Source organism: Hyla sarda, chromosome 1 (assembly GCF_029499605.1).
Source record: "Hyla sarda isolate aHylSar1 chromosome 1, aHylSar1.hap1, whole genome shotgun sequence".
Lineage (NCBI taxonomy): Eukaryota > Metazoa > Chordata > Amphibia > Anura > Hylidae > Hyla > Hyla sarda.
The window spans coordinates 302,012,702-302,035,555 of NC_079189.1; the positions used below are offsets into that span (position 1 = coordinate 302,012,702).

General features: G+C 42.8%; 1 protein-coding gene across 7 annotated transcripts in view; it reads left to right on the forward strand.

The window, feature by feature from the left end:
- JAK3 (Janus kinase 3) overlaps positions 1-22,854 on the forward strand; it is a 264,164-nt gene that overhangs the window by 174,721 nt on the left and 66,589 nt on the right. For 6 of the 7 annotated variants that reach the window (XM_056518127.1, XM_056518128.1, XM_056518131.1 and 3 more), the window contains exons 13-14: positions 5,205-5,289; positions 8,784-8,917. In XM_056518127.1, coding sequence (XP_056374102.1) covers positions 5,205-5,289; positions 8,784-8,917 — 219 coding nt within the window. The remainder of the gene's footprint in view (positions 1-5,204; positions 5,290-8,783; positions 8,918-22,854) is intronic. The other variant, XM_056518132.1, reaches the window with a different exon arrangement.

Here is a 22,854-nt window from a genome sequence, read left to right on the forward strand (position 1 = left end):
CGGTGGATTCTATCCCAAAGGTACATAAGAACAAATTCCCTCTCCAAATGAAACTGATAGTGGTAGATAGCGATGCAGTGGGGAAGAGGTTGGTCACTTGGATTGATAACTATCTTCGGTCCCTATCGAAAATAACCCCTATGAACCTAAGGAACACAAAGAATACCATTAATATTGTTGAAGAAACCACTTGACAGAAAGTGTACAGCTGGGCCACATGCCATGTGGTAGGGCTGTACTCTGCAATGCTGTATGATCTAGGGCTATTTATCTAGGGAATTATCCCTTTCTCTTTGGCATACATATTTATGTCCGTGTGGAAATTAAGGTACTTTCTTTTCAGATTAAAACCCACTTATTGATAATATTAATTGGCTGGGAAAATATATTGACAACCTCCTCTGGAGAAAGGATGAGGTAGAACTTAACAAACTCATCATTTATAATAACCAAAATAGTATGCAATTGCAGATGAAGGTGAATTTCAGCAAAAAATCTTTACGTTTCCTTGATGTGACCCTAAATGGTAGGGGGGCATCTGAAGTGGTCAGTTACTGTAGGAAAGAATGTGTGTGGAGCTCGACCCTAGTGGCTACTTCGTCGTAATTACTGCTCAGGAAATGTACCGCCTGTTTATATATAGATATTAGTAAAAAATGTTTTTCCTGTGTTACATCTGTAAAACATAACATTGATACAGTAGTTATATAAATTGTAATAGCAAAATGTTATTTACTTTGTTACATGTTCACAGTGTTCCATACAGTATGTAGACCAGTGGCACATTGAAGATACATGTAACTTGCCATCTGGCAGACATACTTAATGCAATAAACATGTGTGGCTACAAAGTGTTAGACATAGAAAGGATGTCTTTAAACAAAAGTAGGACAATGGAGGGCACAAACTGATTTACAGAGAATGGTCTGGATCATCATGTTCAGTACAAGGAAACCACAGGGCATGAATTTACACCACGATATAATGGATACATGTTTCGCTACGACGTAGCGTTATCAAGATGTAGCGGGCCCGCTACCTCTAGATAACGCTACGTCGTAGCGAAACATGTTGAGGGGGGCATAGTGGAGTTTTTAACAAGTCTAGCACTGTTGTTCCTAGCAATCTAGCGAGTGTGGCCTGCAGGCACACGGGATTGCTTTAACATAAATATATCACCACTAGCAGAGACATCTGCGCAAGCAAATCAGCTTACCAAAATAAACCAAAAAAAAGGAAACAGTGCTATTTGTTTTTAAATAGTGTGTAGAAACAAATAAAGTATTGAATTTTAACAAGTTAAGTAGTATATGGGAAATAAGGGTTATTTTTGGATTCCCAAAAGGGAATCTATAGGGAATTAAATAAACAAATGTTACCCTCCATATACTGGTCTATACCAGTTATGGTGAACACTAATCCAGTTCCCCACAGGTGAATGTCAAAACCTGGTAAGCTAAATATGCGGTTAAGTCAGTCTAGTCAAGACAGTCAAGATCAGTCTGTACCAAGTCAGCGGGGGCCTGCAGCAAATTTTCCAAATCCACTATAAGTCCCAGCGAGCCATAGAGTCTCTGATGTTACTGGTCACCTCCTTGGGCCTAACTAAGCTGTCAAGGCTATTACACCTGTCTACCTCAGTAAAGCTGCCATTGTTCCGTAAAATCGTCAGAGTAATTATTTGCCTTGTGTCTAGCCCAGGATCAAGCGGCATACTTTTGGGTGGTGCAGAGGTTAATCCACGCCCTGGTGTCATGAATACAAGGGGTTAATACCATCTGCCCCTAGGGTAATAACATCTGCCCTCCATCACACCCTCACCACAGGTGCACTGGCCGAAACACGTCAAGCTTGTTTTATCTCATCACATGGATATAACACGCATTAAAGAAGTGTGAAAAAGGTTACATTTTACTGAAGCTTCATGCTGCTGGAAATTTCCAGCTATTCGTGCATCAGGACGAGAGCCAGTGTGTACCTAGTATGCATTAGTATTTCTGACATTTACAATGTCCAAGATATTACCAGCAATGTTTAATGTTAAAATGGTAGAGAGGCTCGTATTAACAAAGTGACCAATGACTGAGCTGCCCAAATGGCACCTATACCCACGGTGCCAAAAAGAGGAGATACAAAATATAGAAATTGGGGCTCAGAGTCTTGAATATAGGATTTAAATTAAAACGTTTATTAAATACATGATATAAAATTGAACATATAGGTATAATGTACTGCGGATCACAGGGCCCTTGTGATCCCACAATAAAATTTATAATTCTTGGCAATTTAATAATATATATAATGTTACAATATTAAAAACAATAATATATTAAAAACAATAAATAAGTGTCCACATATCTATAGAAATAATTGAAATTGGTGATTTGTGAATAGCAGTGATAACAGTTTGAGTTGCTATTTTTACAAATATTTGTATCCAGTTAGAAAAGGAAAGTGGTTAAAGTCTTGAAGAGAATACAACAAAGATGAATGGCAATTGTATCATTTATTGTATACTTTTGTAGCAGATTTCAATCCTCTAGGCAGAGGGCCTGCAGCTGGAGACACTGCCGTCTCCTAATTGTGCAGCGGCAATATGACAAATGAATGAAAAACAGCGTTAGTTACAATAAGTTCCGATCCTCTATGTAGAGGGCTTGCAGCTGGAGACACTGCAATCTCCCAAATATGCAGCGGCAATAGAAGTACAAGTGGAAGTGAAGGTCAGCACTTATATGGCAAATGATGATCCTCTATGCAGAGGAATCGCAGCTGGAGACACTGCCGTCTCCTATATGCGGCGATATTATGATGTAGAAAGCAGCGCTTATATCTATAGTCAGAGTGAGTACCTTATGCAGATACCGCCGGTCGTCAGACGGTTCCTGGTCCCTGGATGGAGGGTGCGCTGCTGGAAGCTAGGCAGCCTCAGATATGCAGCGATAGAAGTAGGCTCCGTCTATGAGTACTGCAGCTGTTGTCCTGCTAGCAGTAATACTGGGCGTCGGTCTCCTCGTGGTGGGGTCATGGTTACATTTATTTTTTGCTGCTGAAGAAAGGTCCTAAGGAGGACTTGAAACGCGTTCAGCTTCAATCATTTATTCCAAGTGCCACATCACCTTTAATCAAAGAATACAGCTTTCTCGAAAAAAGATTTATCACTTCTGTCAATCAACCCCTGCCAGTACGTGCTACTCCCCACCACGAGGAGACCAACACCCCGCATTACTGCTAGCAGGACAACAGCTGCAGTACTCATAGACGGAGCCTACTTCTATCGCTGCATATCTGAGGCTGCCGAGCCTCCAGCAGCGCACCCTCCATCCAGGGACCAGGACCCGTGTGACGACCAGCGCTATCTGCATAAAGTACTAACTCTGACTATAGATATAAGCGCTGCTTTCTACATGATAATATCTCCGCATATAGGAGACGGCAGTGTCTCCAACGGCGATTCCTCTGCATAGAGGATGGTCATTGGCCATATAAGTGCTGACCTTCACTTTCACTTGTACTTCTATCGCCGCTGCATATTTAGTAGACGGCAGTGTCTCCAGCTGCAAGCCCTCTACATATCGGAACTTATTGTAACTAACGCTGTTTTTCATTCATTTGTCATATTGCCACTGCACAATTAGGAGACGGCAGTGTCTCCAACTGCGGCCCTCTGCCTAGAGGATTGAAATCTGCTACAAAAGTATACAATAAATGATACAATTGCCATTCATCTTTGCTGTATTCTATTCAAGACTTTAACCACTTTCCTTTTCTAACTGGATTATCACTGCTATTCACAAATCACCAATTTCAATTATTTCTATAGATATGTGGACACTTATTTATTGTTTTTAATATATTATTGTTTTTAATAATGTAACATTATATATATTATTAAATTGCCAAGGATTATTAATTTTACTGTGGGATCACAAGGGCCCTGTGATCCGCAGTACATTATGCCTATATGTACAATTTTATATCATATATTTAATAAACGTTTTAATTTAAATCCTATATTCAAGACTATGAGCCCCAATTACTATATTTTTTAATGGTTAATGTTAATATGTAGATACTGTACCGCAGGACACTTCCAGAGTCCAAGCCTTGATGGTGGCATCGGGGAGGCTTATACAATATTATGTGTTTTATTGTCATAGCTAAATGTGTAGCTTTCTTCCGAAATGTTACATAGTTTATGTTGTAATAATTAGAAAATGTGGCTACAAGGGTTCTACCAACATATAATAAATAGAATGGGTGATTATATGTCCCTGAAGAATTGGGAACATAGCACACAGTGGGCTTCATATATGACCTCCTTGTTATAACATCAACTACAGAAAGTCATTTAAAGTAATTTAAAGGTTAAAAATAGAACACTTTTTTGTTTTAGATAAAAAAACAAAATAGGGGGAAGGCTGTCACGGGGGGGGGGGGGACAAAAATGTCATGCCCCCTCCCATAGACTTGCATTGAGGGGCGGAGTGTGATCTCACACGGGGGCGGAGTCGTGACATCACGATCTTTCGTCCCCGTGGTCGAGATGGACTCAGCCTGAGGATCTCCAGCGGTTCCGGAGGCCGTTAAAGGTGGGTACCGCATGGTAGATCCCAGGGGTCCCCAGCAGCGGGACCCTGGCGATCCGACATCTAATCCCCTATCCTTTGGATAGGGGATGAGATGTCTAGGGGCGGAGTACTCCTTTAAGACTGATGTCTATTTACTTATATGCATTGCATATCTTTTGCCTTTTTTGCACCTAATGTTCATGTTCACTTGTGTTGGCAGTAGTGCCGCCCATTTTTGTCCCATCCCCCCGGTGTCAGCCCCCCATTTTTGTCCTGCTGTGTCAGCCTTCCCCCCTATTTTGTTTTTTAATCTAAAACAATAAAGTGTTCTATTTTTAACCTTTAAATTACTCCAATTTTTCTGTAGTCAACGTTTATGTTGTCAGTTGCAGCCTTTCTCAAACATACAATATCAAGTTATATGTTAGTTATTGTTATTCATTCATGTATTGTGAGTTGAAAACCATTTATGACCAACATCCTTTCTTGATAGATTGTTTGTTTTAAATAGTTATGAAACATGAACTGCTTGTTCTACAGTGTTGTTCTTATAATATTTTGGTAGTGTATAGGAAACATAGTGTTAGATATTAATGCTACCTTATTTATTTATTTATTTATTTTCAATTTAAGTCTTTTTTAGAAGCAGCGAGCTTAATGAACCAACTTTTTCACAAACACCAAGTCCTTCTGCATGGAGTATGTGTTGGAAAACAGAGTAAGTGTTTCCCACAGTTTGGTCTACATTGCTCTGCTATTGCTCTGTCATGATTGATAGATACATATACCACTTTAACATATACCTGTAGACCATCTATAATATATGTATACTTTCACAAATGTTTATTACATGCTCAGTGCGCGTAATGCCCAGAGCCTTAGCCTACATGTCTTCTCTTTTCCCGGTAGTCACACATTGTCCCCTTTCCCTAATTGTCAGAGTAGTGTGTTTTCCCAGTAAACAGATGCCATCAAGGACCACGTCTGCTAGCATCGCTGTAGGTTTACGGACATCTCATTTAAAGGAGTACTCATGGATATAACAACTTATCCCCTATATAAAGGATAGAGGATAAGTGCCAGATTGTGGGGGGTCTGTGACCCCCACGATCTTCTGTATGGGGCCCTTACTCTACTTCTAAATGGAGCATGTTGACTAACGTGCGAAGTGGTGGCTGGCATGCCCCCTCCATGCAGCTGTATGGGAGAGCCGAAATCTCCAAGTGGTGTACTCTGGCTCTCCCATAGAGATGCAGGAGGGGGCGTGTCAGCTGTCACTTGGTGCAGTGGTCAACACTCCCCATTCAGGAGGAAAGCCGGGGCACTGGACCCAAGATCACAGGGGTGGGGGGTGTCCTGGTCTGATACTTATCTCCTATCCTTAGGATAGGGGATGAGTTTTTATATCCCAAAATACTCCTTTAAGCATGCTGTGTACAAATATCACTTTCTCGTCTAACCAGATATTCTAAAGAAAAACATTATCCACCTATCCACTGGACAAATGATACATGCACAAATACTAGCTTCACTTCATTGAAAGGAAGGATTTAGAACTCTACGGGGATTCATCATCACCTTAGAGTTTGAATGGAGCAGCAGCATGGAAGCTTGACTGCTGTGCCCAGCTGTCTCTTTCAGACCAGTGCATTTTAAACAGACTTAACTGTACAAGGGCTTAGTTTAGAGAAGAAATCCCAGCTTTCCATGGTCAGTTAGTATTTAATGCAGGTAGATATATAATTTAGATATTAAAGCAGTAGTGTCCTTAACCCCTTCCCTGCCCTAGGGGCTGAGGTAATCGGACCCTTTTAGAGTGGGATTCTGATATCAATAGCCAGTGGTGATCACTGCTACAAGACTTTAAACCTGTAGATTCCACAATCAAAGTCAATTGTGAGACCGAAGCCCAATACAATTCTGGTGTCGGTGGGTTGGAGCGACTGCTGTAGGGTGATCGCGCAGTCACAATCAGCTTATATGATAGCCAGAGGGTCCCCACCTGCCTCTGATCTTCACTCTGTTTCTCTGGGCTGCTCTGACAGGCTGGAGAAGCAGAGCACCGATAACACATCAGTATTATACCTATGGCACAGAATTTTTTAGTGTATGCAATCAAAAGATTTAATGTAATAGTCCCTATGGGGACTAAATAGTGAATAAAAAGTTAATAAAGTAATGAAAAAATTAATACATTTTTCAAATAGAATAATGTAAATAAACATATTTTTTATCGCCATGTGTGGAAATGACCAAACTTTAAAAATATAACCTTAATGAAACCACACAGTGAATAACGTAAACATAAGTAAAGTCCAGAATTGCTGATTTTTGGTTACTTCTAGAGATGAGCGAACTTACAGTAAATTCGATTCGTCACGAACTTCTCAGCTCAGCGGTTGCTGACTTTTCCTGCATAAATTAGTTCAGCTTTCCGGTCCTCCGGTGGGCTGGAAAAGGTGGATACAGTCCTAGGAAAGAGTCTCCTAGGACTGTATCCACCTTTTCCAGCCCAGCGGAGCACCTGAAAGCTGAACTAATTTATGCAGGAAAAGTCAGCAACCGCTGAGCTGAGAAATTCGTGACAAATCGAATTTACTGTAAGTTCGCTCATCTCTAGTCACTTCATATAGCAAAAATAAATATAAAAACTGATCAAAAAGTCCCATTAAAATACAAATTGTACCAATAAAATCCACAAATCAAAAAATTAGCCTTTATACAGCCCCATGTATGGAAAACGCCCCATGTATGGAAAAGGACAAAAAGTTATTTTTTAACATAGTAAACAAAAACAAAAACAAAAAAAAATTTCTGTATCATTGTAATTGGATAGTTCAACAGAATAAACATAACGTGTCATTTTAGCTGTAAAGTGCACTGCTGGAAACCAGACCACTACACAATTTGCTAAATTGTGGTGTTTTTCAGTTTTCCCCCTCAAATGTTTTTTTTTTCTGCTTCACCATACATTTTGTGGTAAAAGTTAGTTAGTGATGTCATTACATAGTAATTTTTTTTCCACAAACAACAAGCCTTCATATGGGTCTGTGGATGTAAAACTGAATGACTTAAGGATTTAAAATGGTGAGACAGAAAAATAAAAAAGCAAAAACGAAATATCGCTGCATCATGAACGATTTAAAATACATTTTTCACATGTTGTCCAGACATGTCAAAAGTTTAGATCGCACTGAGTCTCAGTCCTGAGACCTGCTGCAATCATGAGTAATAGCAGGCTGCATGGCAGTACATGCTTCACTCCCTGGCTGTAAGTCAAATCCGACTCATTCACTGCATTAGTCTATTGAGTGAGTGAATTGAATCTGGCAGCCAGGGAGTGAAGCATGATGAAACACACTTTAGCTGACTATTGCTTATGATCGCAGCGGGTCTCAGCAGGGAGACACAATGCCATTTAATCAATTGACATGTCTGGACAAACTTTATATAAATTTGTGTGTATATATATATATATATATATATATATATATATATATATATGCTACCGTGATTTTTTATTTTTGCATTTTCATTTTTTTCTTTCATGTGAAAATTTTATATTAATGACACAAACGCTTTAATGATTTAGGGTACTTCCCACTGACTTGTTGTGTGGACAAGATCCTTTTAACCTGTTTGCTTGTAGTGGATAATGGAAAACAAGCTTCTAAACCTTGAAGCTCATCACAGTATCAGATCTTATGCTTGCACCAGTGCACATTTGTAGGAAAAAGCTCTGAGCTTTATGTTTGCATTTTTATGTTTATCAATAGTGATGAGCGGCAGGGGCCATATTCGAATTCATGATATTTCGCGAATATATGGACAAATATTCGTACTATGTTCGTGAAATTCGCATATTCACTATGTTTGTTCTCTTTTTTTTCCATGCGAAAATTCGTAAAGAAATGTTCATAGTGCGCAATTATATCTTTCACCTAAAAGAAGGGAGGTATCAGTGTCCAGTCTGGAAGTGCGAATATTCGCATAAAAAATTTGCCTTAAAAAAATAAAAACGAATATTCGTCATTACGAATATATCACTATATTCTAAATATTTGTGAAATCGTGAAGTGCCGATATTCGTGGGAAAAATTAGCATTTTGAATATTTGCGCTCAACACTATTTATCAATGGCTTTTTATAATTCATGTAGTATGATGAGACATAATAGTACAATAGTAACCGAGTATATGCATTCTTTTCTAGTTATCATGGTTCAGGAATTTGTTTCTTTGGGTGCCCTAGATCTTTATCTGAAGCGAAGGCAGCAGAAAGGTCCTATACCTATAAGCTGGAAGCTGGAAGTTGTAAAGCAACTTGCATATGCCCTCTGCTACATGGTAAGGCATATATAAATAAATAGATAGATAAATAAAAAAAAATTGTTTATTATTAAGTATTGAGGATGAGTTTCACGCCTACCAATGAGGTCCCAAATATGCATGATGGGAGATAAGTCCATAGACGTTGCAGGCCACAGTAACATGCTTAGGCCAAGACAGCTGCTCACAGTGGCCTGATGTTGTGTGTACCTGGAAAAGATCACTGGCCCAGATTTACTAAAACTGTCATCTGATTCTTAGATTGCCTATGCACCGTATACACCGGTGGCTCAGCCTGTTGGATAAATTTGTGGCATTCTTAGACTGTCTAATCTGACTTTACACCAACTATTAGTACGCTTAAACCACACCAGAATCTTGCACCAGAACACTGTGGCACATTATAGGTGCACAATGTTGCATCTTAAACTGTGCCCCTTGATATATATATATATATATATATATATATATATATATATATGTCTAAAACATGTAGTGTAAGATTATTCCAGAATTGTGGCACATTTACAATAGTAAATCTACCTCAATGTATTAAAAAATCCACAGTTGTGAAAACTGCAGCAAATGTTAAACTTGTCTGCATTATAATTTGCAACATTGCTGATTATTGATCTTTTGTTGAAGTTAATGGGGAAAATCAACAATAAATCTGCAGTATATGCGTAATATAAATTGACATGCTGCAAATTTAAAATCCACACACTTAAAGGGTACCTCTCATCAAAAAAAACTTTTGATATATTATAGATTAATGTATGCAGAATAACTTTACAATTGCATGTTATTAAAAAATATGCTTCTTTCTATTTAATTTTCCACTTTGAAGAAATGACCACTAGGGGTCTCCCTACCAGTCCAGGCAGCAAGCATTTCAGACTCATGTTGGAGTCCTAAACACTACGAGCTGCCAGTCTGCTTTGTTCACAAAGGAGAACACTCAGAGCTGCCAGCCTGCTTTGTTCACAGCCTGTTTGGCTGTGAACAAATCAGGCTGGCAGCTCTGAGTGTTTAGGACTCCAGCATGAGTCAGAAATGCTTGCTGACAGGACTGATCGGGAAAAATACAATAGAAAGAAGCATATTTTTCATTAACATGCTATTGGAAAGTTATTCAACATTCATTAATCTAAAATATATCAAAAGTTTATTTGATGAGAGGTACCCTTTAATCCTGAAAATAGTCCATCATTGTAAAATACCAAGAAGTTTATGGGGAAAATCCACAACAAATATGTAGCATATTAGTTATTGATATAAACTCCACAGCATTTACAGCATTTTTGCATTACTGGACAGTCTATAATCATTTTCTATGCATGATAATATATCTACAGTCATGCTAAAATGAAAATAAACCTTTTTAGAATTCTATGGTTTTACATCTGGTCCTTAAAATTAGGTATATACATCCTTAGAAGAACAACACTGTGTCCTATTTTACGAAAACTAGGCCAAAATGCAAAAAAGGGTGTATTCCCAGGGTTATATCGCAACTTTTTATAGTACTACAGATTGATTCTAACTAATGAGTGACAGCTGTAAACAACTAAATTGTATATAACTTAATCTCCTTCTTTACCCTGAAGCTTTAGCTTAGTTGTTAAAGGGGTATTCCAGGATTTATTTTTATTTGACTAAGCTACAGAGGCTGTAGAGTTAGTGTAGTTCATAATATAGTGTCTGTACCTGTGTGTGATGGTGATCTCGCAATTCTTATGTGATTTTTGCCCCAATATTTATTGTTGACAGCATACAAAATGACTCAGGTCTCGGGTTTTCCCAGGTTGCAGTGCGTCGAACAGAGGCTTAGCTAGAAAAGACGGGACCCCGGTGTAAAGGTTCCCCCCATGACCCCTGACCCTGACCTAGGACGACCCTCTTCCCCGGCATTGGCCGCAGAAAGATATCAGCGCCTACAACACTGATGGGACACAGACAAATAATTGTACTAAACCATGACCACCGTATAGTGAAGGGATGATACTGATACTAATATTGATACTGAATAAAACTACTATACACCGACTAGAGATGTCGCAAATTGTTCGCCGGCGAACGGTTCCCTGCGAACATAGCTTGTTCGCGTTTGCCGCGCAGTGCGAACATTTGCGATTTTCGATCGGCCCCCTATTTGTCATCATTGCAGTAAACTTTGACCTTGTGTGTCACAGTCAGCAGACATTACAGCCAATCAGCAGCAGACCCTCCCTTCCAGACCCTCCCACCTCCTGCACGGACTCCATTTTAGCTTAATTCTGAAGCTGCATGGCTAGAGAGAGGAGGGATAGTGAACCTGCTCCTGATTTAATAGGGAAAGGGATAGCTAGGTGGTTTATTCAGGGTCCACTACACTGCTGAAGCACTAATCTAATCTCTGCTGTAAGGAAAGCACCCAACAAAGCTCTTTTTAGGGCTCAAACAGTCTGCATGTTTTATTTTTTCCCCCTGTGTACCCTGTGTATTCTAATAGCATTTGCCTGCCTGGCAGCATGTGTGGCAGGCTCGTTCACAAAGTATATTGTGCCCACTTGCCCAGTGGCGCCAATCATATCTGCTGTCACAATAGCTTGCAATATAGCAGTAATATAGCAGTCAGTTTCTTTCACACGTGTGTTTTGCAACAGCTGGAGGCACCCTGGTTGGGAACCACTGGTTAAAAGGGGTACTCTGGTAGAAAACTTTTTTTTTTCAAGCAACTACAGTATTCAGTGTTCACAAAAGTCCTGAAGGACTCATCTGATCTCTGCTGCAAGGAAAGCACCCAACAAAGCTCTTTTTAGGGCTCAAACAGTCTGCAGGATTTAAGGATTTAAGGTGGAACGTGGCACCTGTGGCTGTGCAATCAACCATTATGAGCACAGCCACAGGTGCCACGTTCCACCTTAAATCCCGCATGACCTGTCAATCATTTTACGTGGTCTACCTGATAAATTGTATGTGTGGCAAGCAATACATTGGCCGGACCACACAACCCCTACACATACGCTTGAACCAGCACAGGACAAATATAAGAAAGGGTTTTCTCCACAGCTTATCCAGACATATCAGTATCCATCACAAGGACATCCCTAACCCAATTACCATCATACCAATTAAGCAAATCCCCACTGGTGCGGACAACAGGTCTTACTGGATTTACTCCCTCCAGACACTTCACCCCAGGGGTTTGAACGAGGCAACTGAGCTCATCTGCTAATATCCAGCTACAGACATTATTACTCTCCTTATGTCTGCCAGCCTATCCTCTGCTAAAACTACACACCCACCTTAAATTATCTGGATTAAATAGGGGGGCTTGGATTGCAAGCTCCTATGTCTCCCATCCAGAGGTTTGTTCCTGCCGTGCCTGAACAGCGGCGCCGCGCACCGTCTGTCCACGGCCTCATACTACTGGGATCTCCTGTGTACACTGTCGTACAGCACCACTGCCCAGTATGAGGTGCATGAAAATATGCAAGATATAGAATGTATCCTATTTTGTTTCCCGAACGGGGCCTTTGTAACATTCTGTGCCCCACATGTTTGTATCGCTTACGATCCTTATATATTATATATGTATTTGTCTGCTATTTTTTGCATTATTGTGCATTTTGTGATTACGAGCACCTATTTTTGCAGGCTTTTTCCCTTTAAAACACAAGCCCTACCCCCTAGCCCTTACAACTGGACCTGAGGAAGAGGGGAGCGTGTCCCCTCACAACGCGTAGTCCCTGCTTTATTCCAAACAAAGTGTATCTTTTACTTCCATACGGCTCCTGACATAATTTCCTCAGCTGCCACACGGGTGAGCACCAGGATGGGATTCCTTTTTCACTGCTACTGCTCATAAGTCTTATTTGGTGTAACAGTAGTGTAAATTTGAAAAAAAAAAAAACTTTTTTTGGCTGTGAAATAAAATCAGTCAGTTTACAAAACACTTGGGAGTTTTGGGGCCTGCATGGCTCTGTGTCACACTAGTGCAAGTCATATTTGGTGTAACAGTAGTGTAAATTTAACAAAAAAAATATACAATTTTTACTGTAATAGATTGAATAGCAGTTAGTTGTCTGCAAGCGTGTGTGTCAGGCCTACAGCGTCTACTCTGCCAACTTCTGCCAGTGCACAGTTCCACTCATATCTGTTGTCACAGTAGCTTGCACGCATAGTACCACTAATTGAAAAAAAATGACTGGCAGAGGCCGGCCACCCCGCAGGGGCCGTCGTGGTCGTGGTGCTTTGTTCCCCTTTGGCCCTAGAATAATGGCCAGTGTTCAGAGGCCACGTACCCTGAACCCGCAAAGTTCTGAGGACATAGTTGACTGGCTAACACAGGACACCCAATCTTCTACAGCTTCCACTCGGATCCTTGACACACCATCCTTCTCCTCTAGCTTAGCTTCGGGCACCTCTCAAGTTACCACTCGCCCGGCTGCCGCCACCACCAACACTAGCACCACAGCAGCTTTACTTGATCCATCAGAGTAGTTATTTACACATCAGTTTGAAGAAATGAGTGATGTGCAAACATTATTGCCAGATGATGTAGATAACAGGGATATGTCTCAGTCAGGCAGCATTACACACATGGACGTACGGTGTGATGATGAAGATGTTGTACCCGCTGCTGCTTCCTTTCTTGAGTTGTCCGATACAAGTGAAGCGGTTGATGATGACGATGCATCCGTGGATGCCACGTGGGTGCCCGCTAGAAGAGAAGAAGAACAGGGGGAAAGTTCAGATGGGGAGAAAGAGAGGAGGAGGAGATGAGTTGGAAGCAGGGGGAGGTCATCGCAAGGAGCTAGTGGCACAGTCAGACAGCATGCATTGGCACCTGGGGTCAGCCAGACAGCATGCCAATCAACGCATGCTGTTGCCACCACCAGAATGCCGTCATTGCAGAGCTCAGCAGTGTGGCATTTTTTGTGTGTGTCTGCCTCTGACAACAGCGATGCCATTTGCAACCTGTGCCAAAAGAAACTGAGTTGTGGGAAGTCCAACACCCACCTAGGTACAACTGCTTTGCGACGGCACATGATCTCACATCACAAACGCCTATGGGATCAACACATGAGTACAAGCAACACACAAACTCAAAGTCGCTATCCTCCTTCTGGTCAAGCAGCATCTTCAGCCACGTCAACCACTGCTGTCCTCCTTGCCCCCTCTCAACCATCCGCCTCTCCGTCTCTCGCCTTGAGCAGTTCCTGCTCATCTGCCCACAGTCAGGTGTCTGTCAAGGACATGTTTGAGCATAAGAAGCCAATGTCACAAAGTCACCCCCTAGCCCGGCGTCTGACATCTGGCTTGTCTGAACTCTTAGCCCGCCAGCTTTTACCATACAAGCTGGTGGAGTCTAATGCGTTCAAAAAATTTGTAGCTATTGGGATACCGCAGTGGAAGGTACCCGGCCGAAATTTCTTTGCACAAAAGGCAATCCCCAACCTGTACTCGATTGTGGCATGTCTGGCACACAGTGTTGGGGCAAGGGTCCATCTGACCACTGATACCTGGTCTGCAAAGCATGGTCAGGGCAGGTATATCACCTACACTGCGCATTGGGTAAACCTGGTGACGGCTGCCAAGCATGGAATGCGTGGCTCTGCAGAGGAGTTGGTGACACCGCCACGACTTGCAGGCAGGTCTGCTGCCACCTCCTCTACTCCTCCTACTCCATCCTCTTCCATAACCTCCTCAGCTGAGTCCTCTTCTGCTGCGTCTTGCTCCACATCACCGGCACCCCCCCCCCCCCCCCCCCAAGCTCCCCAGGTGCTATTCCACATTCCAGATACGGCAGTGTCACGCCATCTGGGGGTTGACTTGCCTGAAAGCAGAGAGTCACACCGCACCAGCACTCCTGTCCGCCCTGAACGCACAGGTGGATCAGTGGCTGACTCCGCACCAACTGGAGATCGGAGTGGTTTGTCAGAAACAAACGGAACAAATTTGTTGGCGGCATTGAATTTGGGCAAGTTGACACATGTGCCGTGCATGGCACATGTGTGTAATCTGATCGTACAACGCTTTGTGCATAAGTACCCAGGCTTACAGGATGTCCTGAAGCAGGCCAGGAAGGTGTGTGGCCATTTCAGGCGTTCCTACACGGCCATGGTGCACTTTTCAGATATCCAGCGGTGAAACAACATGCCAGTGAGGCGCTTGATTTGCGACAGCCGACACATTGGAATTCAACACTCCTAATGTTCGACCGCCTACTCCAACAAGAAAAAGCCGTTAACGAATATTTGTATGACCGGGGTGTTAGGACATCCTCTGCGGAGCTGGGAATTTTTTTGCCAAGTTACTGGACGCTCATGCGCAATGCCTGTAGGCTCATGCGTCCTTTTGAGGAGGTGATAAACCTAGTCAGTCGCACCGAAGGCACCATCAGCGACATCATACCATTTGTTTTCTTCCTGGAGCATGCCCTGCGAAGAGTGCTGGATGAGGCAGTAGATGAGCGTGAAGAGGAAGAGTTGTGGTCACCATCACCACCAGAAACAGCCTTATCAGCATCGCTTGCTGGACCTGCGGCAATGCTGGAACAGGATTGTGAGGAAGAGGAGTCAGAGGAGGAATGTGGCTTTGAGGAGGAGGAAGACCAACCACAACAGGCATCCCAGGGTGCTCGTTGTCACCTATCTGGTTCCCGTGGTGTTGTACGTGGCTAGGGGGAAGAAGATTATACCTTCCGTGACATCACTGAGGACGAGGAACGGGACATGAGTAGCTCGGCATCCAACCTTGTGCAAATGGGGTCTTTCATGCTGTCGTGCCTGTTGAGGGACCCTCGTATAAAAAGGCTGAAGGAGAACGACCTGTACTTGGTGTCCGCGCTACTAGACCACCGGTAGAAACATAAAGCGCCTGACATGTTATTGCATTACTGCAAGGCGGAAAGGATGCAGCAGGTCAAAAATAAATTAAAAAGTATGCTGTAAACAGCGTATAAGGGTCATGTCACAGCACAAAGGGAATCTAACAGGGGAAGAGGTGAAAGTAATCCTCCTCCTCCCACGAACACGCCGGCAAGGACAGGATGTTTTACAGACATGTTGTTGATGGAGGACATGCAGAGCTTCTTAAGTCCTACGTATCGCCACAGCCCTTCGGGGTCCATCCTCAGAGAACGACTTGACCGACAGGTAGCAGACTACCTGGCCTTAACCGCAGATATCGACACTCTGAGGAGCGATGAACCCCTTGACTACTGGGTGTGCCGGCTTGACCTGGGGCCTGAGCTATCCCAATTTGCGCTAGAACTTCTGGCCTGTCTCGCTTCAAGTGTCCTGTCAGAAAGGACCTTCAGGGCAGCAGGAGGTATTGTCACTGAGAAGAGAAGTCGCCTAGGTCAAAAAAGTCTAGATTACCTCACCTTTATTAAGATGAATGAGGGATGGATCCCAAAGAGACTGACAGTGGGCGATACATGTGACTAAACAAGCCCTGATCAGATGAGCTGCCTTGGGCTAAAAATGGTCCACACGCTGCTGTATTTTACCTCTGAATGCCGGATGACCTGCGTGACTTATCCGCCACCAACTAGGGATCAAGCAGCAATGTTTTAGAGCACTTTCTGCCTGGGAAACAAACAGAAATATTTCTGGCCGCTGCTACAGCAGCGGCTGCAACAATACCACATTTTTCAGGCATGTGTACATGCCTAATTTTTCGGGCCTCTGGTGCTGAACTGTGGCTTCAAAAACCAAAAAAAAAAAAGGCACATAACAGGGCTTAAACTGATAGAAATAGTACTACTTAACACACCACTCCTATCTGGTGGCACATTAGATTGCACGCACAGTGCCCCAAATTTTAAGTAGTAGGACCAATTCCCGAAGGGACTGACAGTGGGCGATACATTCGACTAAAAAAGGCATGATGATGAGCTGAGCTGCCTTAGGCTAAAAATGGTCCACACGCTGCTGTATTTTACTTCTGAATGCCGCATGACTTGCGTGACTTATTCGCCACCAACTAGGGTTCAAGCCGCAATGTTTTAGGGCACTTTCTGCCTGGGAAACAAACAGAAATCTTTCTGGCTGCAACAATACCAAATTATTCACGCATGTGTACATGCCTAATTTTTCTGGCCTCTGGTGCTGCACTGTGGCTTCAAAAACCAAACAAAAAAAAAAGGCACATAACAGGGATTAAACTGATAAGAATAGAACTACTTAACACACCACTCCTATCTGGTGTCACAATAGCTTGCATTTAAAAAAAAAATAATAATAATTTGGACTGTGATATAATAGCAGTCAGTTTCCTTCACACGTGTGCGTTTCCGACCAAAGTCCTCTGCACGCTGACACATGCAAAAGAAGCCCGCAGCAGAGTGGGGATATTGGGGACCCCCTTCTCACCCTTGCTGGGCTCCTTGTACATAACAGTCTGTTTAACTCTGTCCATTGTTCCCCAGATGAAGCGAAACACGGTCCGGGTGATGGCCCTGCAAACGGTGGCAAGGGGGGGGGGGCATTTCCAAAAAAACAGGTTCAAAGCGGAGGATACGCTTCAGGCACCAAATATAGTGCCACTCTACGGAATCAAAAGCCTGATAGATATCCAGGCTGACCACGTAACCAGGGGAGACACTCTCCTCCGCTGCGGAGATGTTGAGCCGAAGTCTCAGCACAGGCCAGCAGAGGTGTTAATGGAGCAGCAGCAGGATCAACAGGATCAACTGTCAGCACCACTCAGGCTCCAGAAAGTCCTGCAGCCAGGACACTTCCTCAGCACGAGAGCCCCACCGTCCCAGCAGCTGGAGGAGCGAGGGTTGCCCTGGAGACCTACACTACCTGATCAATACAACATAATACCTAATGTTTTAAAGCACGTTATTCCAAACAATTTAGGAATGTTAGGTGAATATACAGTAAAGTTACTTCAAGTTTACTTCAGTAAATCTGCTGTGGACAATCCGTTATTTCTCCCTGCCGTTTGTGGGACGGTTGGCGATAGGACCATTACATTGAGGAAACCGCACCCTGGCGTCACAACAATTAAGGATTAACATCAATATACCCTACACTATCACAGCAACACCCCGTCACCTCAACTCCAAAGTACAGATTTGTGTATTTTTACTCACTTCTTACACTATAAAAAAATAATAAAAAAAGATCAAAAAGTTCTATCAAAACAAACAAACAAAAATATTAGCCCTAAACCATCAATGAATAGAAGACCTGTGATGAATAGAAGACCTCAAGCTCTGTGCATCTTTCAGTGAGGTTCTTTGCAGCTTTCAGTGAGGCTCTCTGCAGCTGTCAATCAAGCTCAGTGCAGAGAAATACTTCCTGAGTTTGTTCTCCTGCCAGGCCGGGAGGAGACCAAACTCACTGTATTAATTGTGGCAGGGAACAGAACAGAGCCACTTAGTGGCCGTTTTCTTTTTTAAATTTGATTAGACCAATTTGCCAAATTTTCCGAAAAAAATTGGTTCGGTCTTAATTTATTTGTGGCGAATCGCTATTAAAAATGGCTATTTCTGGCCAACAGATGGCCTAAATAGGGGTGTAGAACACTTTGCCTTGCTGTAACACATAGGGTATGTGCTGGGTTAGTGACATAATACTTTTATTCAGTATGACATGCAGATCAGAGGCGTCGCTATGAGAATCACTGTCACAGAGCGGCATAATGACAGAGGCTGGAAGTGGCATCAGTATGAGGAGACCATATAGTGGCTGAATGACACAGCGTGGAGGGGTTGGCCACATGAAGAGACCATATAGTGGCTGAATGACACAGCGTGGAGGTGTCTGCAACAGGAGGAGAACATATAGTGGCTGAATGACACTGCGTGGAGTTGGCGACAGCATGAAGAGAACATACAGTGGCTAAATGACACAGCGTGGAGGTGGCGGCAGCAAAAGGAGACCATATATTTGCTGAATGACACAGCCTGGAGTTGACAGCAGCATGAATAGACCACAAAGTGGCTGAATTACACAGCCTGGAGTTGGTGGAGACCATATAGCCTCAGTAGGGGTGTAGAACACTTTGCCTTGTTCTATCATGCATAGGGAGTGTGCTGTGTTAGTGAAATAATACTGTTATTCAGTATGACATGCAGATTACAGGCATCGCTATTAGAATCACTGCCACAGAGCATCTGGATGTGGCAGCAGGGAGACCATATGGCGTCAAAATTGAAGAGAATAAAGAGATTTTTTAATGTCATTTTTATTTCATTTTAATTTGAATGTATTTACATTTTTTGAGTACCCATTCTGGTGAGCATCGAGCTGGCGGTCCTCTGCCAGGCAAGATACCACCTGTTCCAGCCCCTGCCGCTCAGCACCCCCCTGACTTTGAAAGTGCGAATGTTTCATTTAATCTGTTATAATTCATTGTTATCGCTCCTACCTGTTTCATTGGATTTTTGTGGTAATTCCACAGGTAATATATGACGTCAACGACCATAGGGCCTCAGACTTAAAAAGATGACATACATTTTTTTAAATTTAAGATTTAAATGAGATTCCCAAGTTTAATGTCCTGGAGTTTACTTTGAACTAATACTGTATGACCACAAATCCCAATCTAACAAGGAGTCACATGGCGGCACAATGACAGAGCCTAGAGGTGGCAGGAGCCCAATGAGACAATTGGGCCTCACAATAGAAATTTTAATCTAAGGTGCCAACAGCATAAGGAGACCATATGGTGGCACAATGACGCAGCCTGTAGGTGGCAGCAGCATGATGAGACCATATTCCCTCACAATTCCTAAGATTAAAAGATACATTTTCAAATTTTAATTGAAGATTTATGGTAGCTAGTGCTACCATACAATTTTTTAGGTAATGTCCCAATAGCACGATGAGACCATAGGGCCTCACAATTCCTAAGATTCAAAGATAACTTTTATAATTTTTATTGAAAATTTATGGTAGCTAGTGCTACCATAAAAATGTTTAGGTAATGTCCCAGCAGCATGAGGAGACCACGTGGTGGCAAAATGACACAGCCTGGAGGTGGCACCAGCATGAGGAAACCAAAATGTGGTAGAATGACCAAGCCTAGAGGTGGCAGCAGTAGACCATATGGTGACAGAATGACACAGCCTGGAGGTGGCGGCAGCCTGACCAGACCAAAGGGCCTCACAATTTAAAAGATTTAAGATATTTTTTTAAATTGCATGTGGCCATGTTAACATCCTCCTGATGCTTGATGAAAAACTGCCACACCGCAGAGTAGCTGATTTTCCCCCCAACAGTCCGAACTGACTGACTGACTTCTACTACCGCCGACTACAGGGATTTCTGTTCCACTACCTCCCGGCATGTAGGCTGCCATGAAGCAGGTGGTCTACCCCGGGCATGTTTGGCTCCAGACTTCCCACTGCTGCCACCATGCTGACTCCCAACCATGCTACCACCTTGCTGGCTCAACTGCTGCCTCACGGGCAACCTGCCACCCTCTTTTCTTGATGATGAAGCCCCATTTGCACCTGGCTCCCAAGTGCAATCCGCTTCATCTTCATCGAGTTGTCAGCAAGTCACTGATTTCTAGACTTGTGCAATTAGTTTTGGACGTAATTCGTTTTTGTCCGAATTGTGCATATTTTGTACATTCGAATTGATCGGAATGTATGAAATATTTACATCCGAATGAATCCGAACTCCGAACAAAACGAATTGAACATGCCTACGAAACTGTGAAAAACATAATTTTTTTTTGTTAAAACAAAATTCGTTTTCATTTAGAAGCAAGGGACCATTATCGGGAGCGGGTGCACGGAAAAGAAGAGACCCGCGGAGAACATTAAGACAGGTAAGATAATGTATAATTCTATGTGATTCATTAATACATGATGTAAAGTTGAATGAATGAATAAATGTATGTATAAATGAAGAATGAATGCTGCATGAATGATTGATGTGTTTGATCGATGTGTTTGATTGTCGGGTGATTTATGTATAACATGTCATGTCACTTGCACTAACACTGTTTCTGTTACTGTTACCAGAGTGCCTCCAGCTGTTGCAAAACTACAACACCCACCCAGCAAGCCCTGACAGCCAAAGGCTGTCTGGTCATGCTGGGAGTTGCAGTTTTGCAACAGCTGGAGGCCCCCTGGTTCATTGGCAAAGATGCGCACAAGCTTTTCATCTTTCATTTTTAAATATCCCTCGCTCTTTTCTAAACTGGGTTATAGTAGGTCAATGAAATGCATAGTAATTGCCGTGGGAACATTTTTCATTCATAAAACCGCAGACTTAATTGGATAATTGCCATTTAGAACGTTGGGACCCCAAACGTTCTAAACGGCAATTATCCAAATAAGTCTGCGGTTTTATGAATAAAAAATGTTCCCACGGCAATTACTATGCATTTCATTGACCTACTATAACCCAGTTTAGAAAAGAGCGAGGGATATTTAAAAATGAAAGATGAAAAATAGCTTGTGCACATCTTTGCCAATGAACCAGGGGGCCTCCAGCTGTTGCAAAACTGCAACTCCCAGCATGCCCAGACAGCCTTGGGCTGTCAGGGCATGCTGGGTGGGTGTTGTAGTTTTGCAACAGCTGGAGGCACCCTGGTAACAGTCATTCATTCATTCATTCAATCATTCATTTATTTATTCATTCAACATTACATCATGTATTAATAAATCACATAAAATCATATTAACTTACCTATCTTCCAATGTTCCGATCTCTAGGGCTGCCCTCTTTTCCTGCACACGCTCCCGATAATGGTCCCCTGCTTAAAAAAGATTTACCCGAATGTACCTGAATACCGAATGTATCTGAAAAAAATCTCCCGAACCCCCGAATACCGAATGTATCCGAAAAAATCAAGCCTGAAAAAATTACCGATACGAAAATTTTACCCAAAACGAAAAAAACGAAATGAAACCAAACGAAAATTTTTCCTTTTGCACAAGTCTACTGATTTCCTCCTCAGGTTCTTCAACAGTGTGTGCTTCAGGAGCCTGAATACTCCCAACACCACCTCCCACGCCACTCTCCTCATTACTACTTGCCCGCCTAGCGAAGGAAGCGGGGGATGTCTCCTCCACTTCTTGGCTGGGCTGCAGACTGTCCTCTATTAGATCGTCCTGACTAAAAAGTGGAGCTGAACCCACAGCATAGGATACTTCTATGGGGGGTGGGAACAGCATAGGACAGAGGCAATTGGAGGACAGGGACTGCTCCCGGGCCATGTCAACTGATGGTGGGGTCTGAAGAACCCACTGACTGTTGACTGGGGGTGTCAGATGTCACGTGTGATGAAGTGAATGACTGAGTTAACCAGTCAATGGCAGCAGATGGGTTGCTGGTCAAGACACGACCACTAGCTGATACCAGGAGCTCAGGCCACTTGCCCCTAGTATGCTGCAACCTCTGCCTGCACCTGATGAATTTAGGCCTCTGTCACTCCTCTGTGTACATCCTGGCACTTCTGTGCCTGACATACTTAGCGCGTATATGAGGGGAGCACAATACGCTTCACTACGCTTAAAACAGTATTTGTCTAGAACAGCAGGTGTGTACTTTTGCCTGGCCTTTCACAGTATCTTGGCCCTTAAGACTTTAACAGGAACAATATGGTACAACACTTGAATGTATGTATGTGGTATAAAATTAAGAGGGGAGGACAATGCGCTACGGTATGCATAAAAAAGTATTGGTGTACAACACAAGCTGGTGTGTACTTTTGCCTGGCCTTTCACAGTATCTTGGCCCTTGAGACTTTAACAGGAACAAAATGGTACAACACTCAGATGTATGTATGTGCTATGCACTTATCAGGGGAGTTCAATGCACTCCAGTATGCTTTAAACAGTATTTGTCTACAATACCAGCAGGTGTGTACTTTTGGCTGTCCTTTTACAGTAACTAGGCCCTTAAGACTTTAACAGGAACAAAATGGTACAACACTTGTATGTATGTATGTGGTATACAATTATGAGGGGAGGACAATGCACTACGGTACGCATA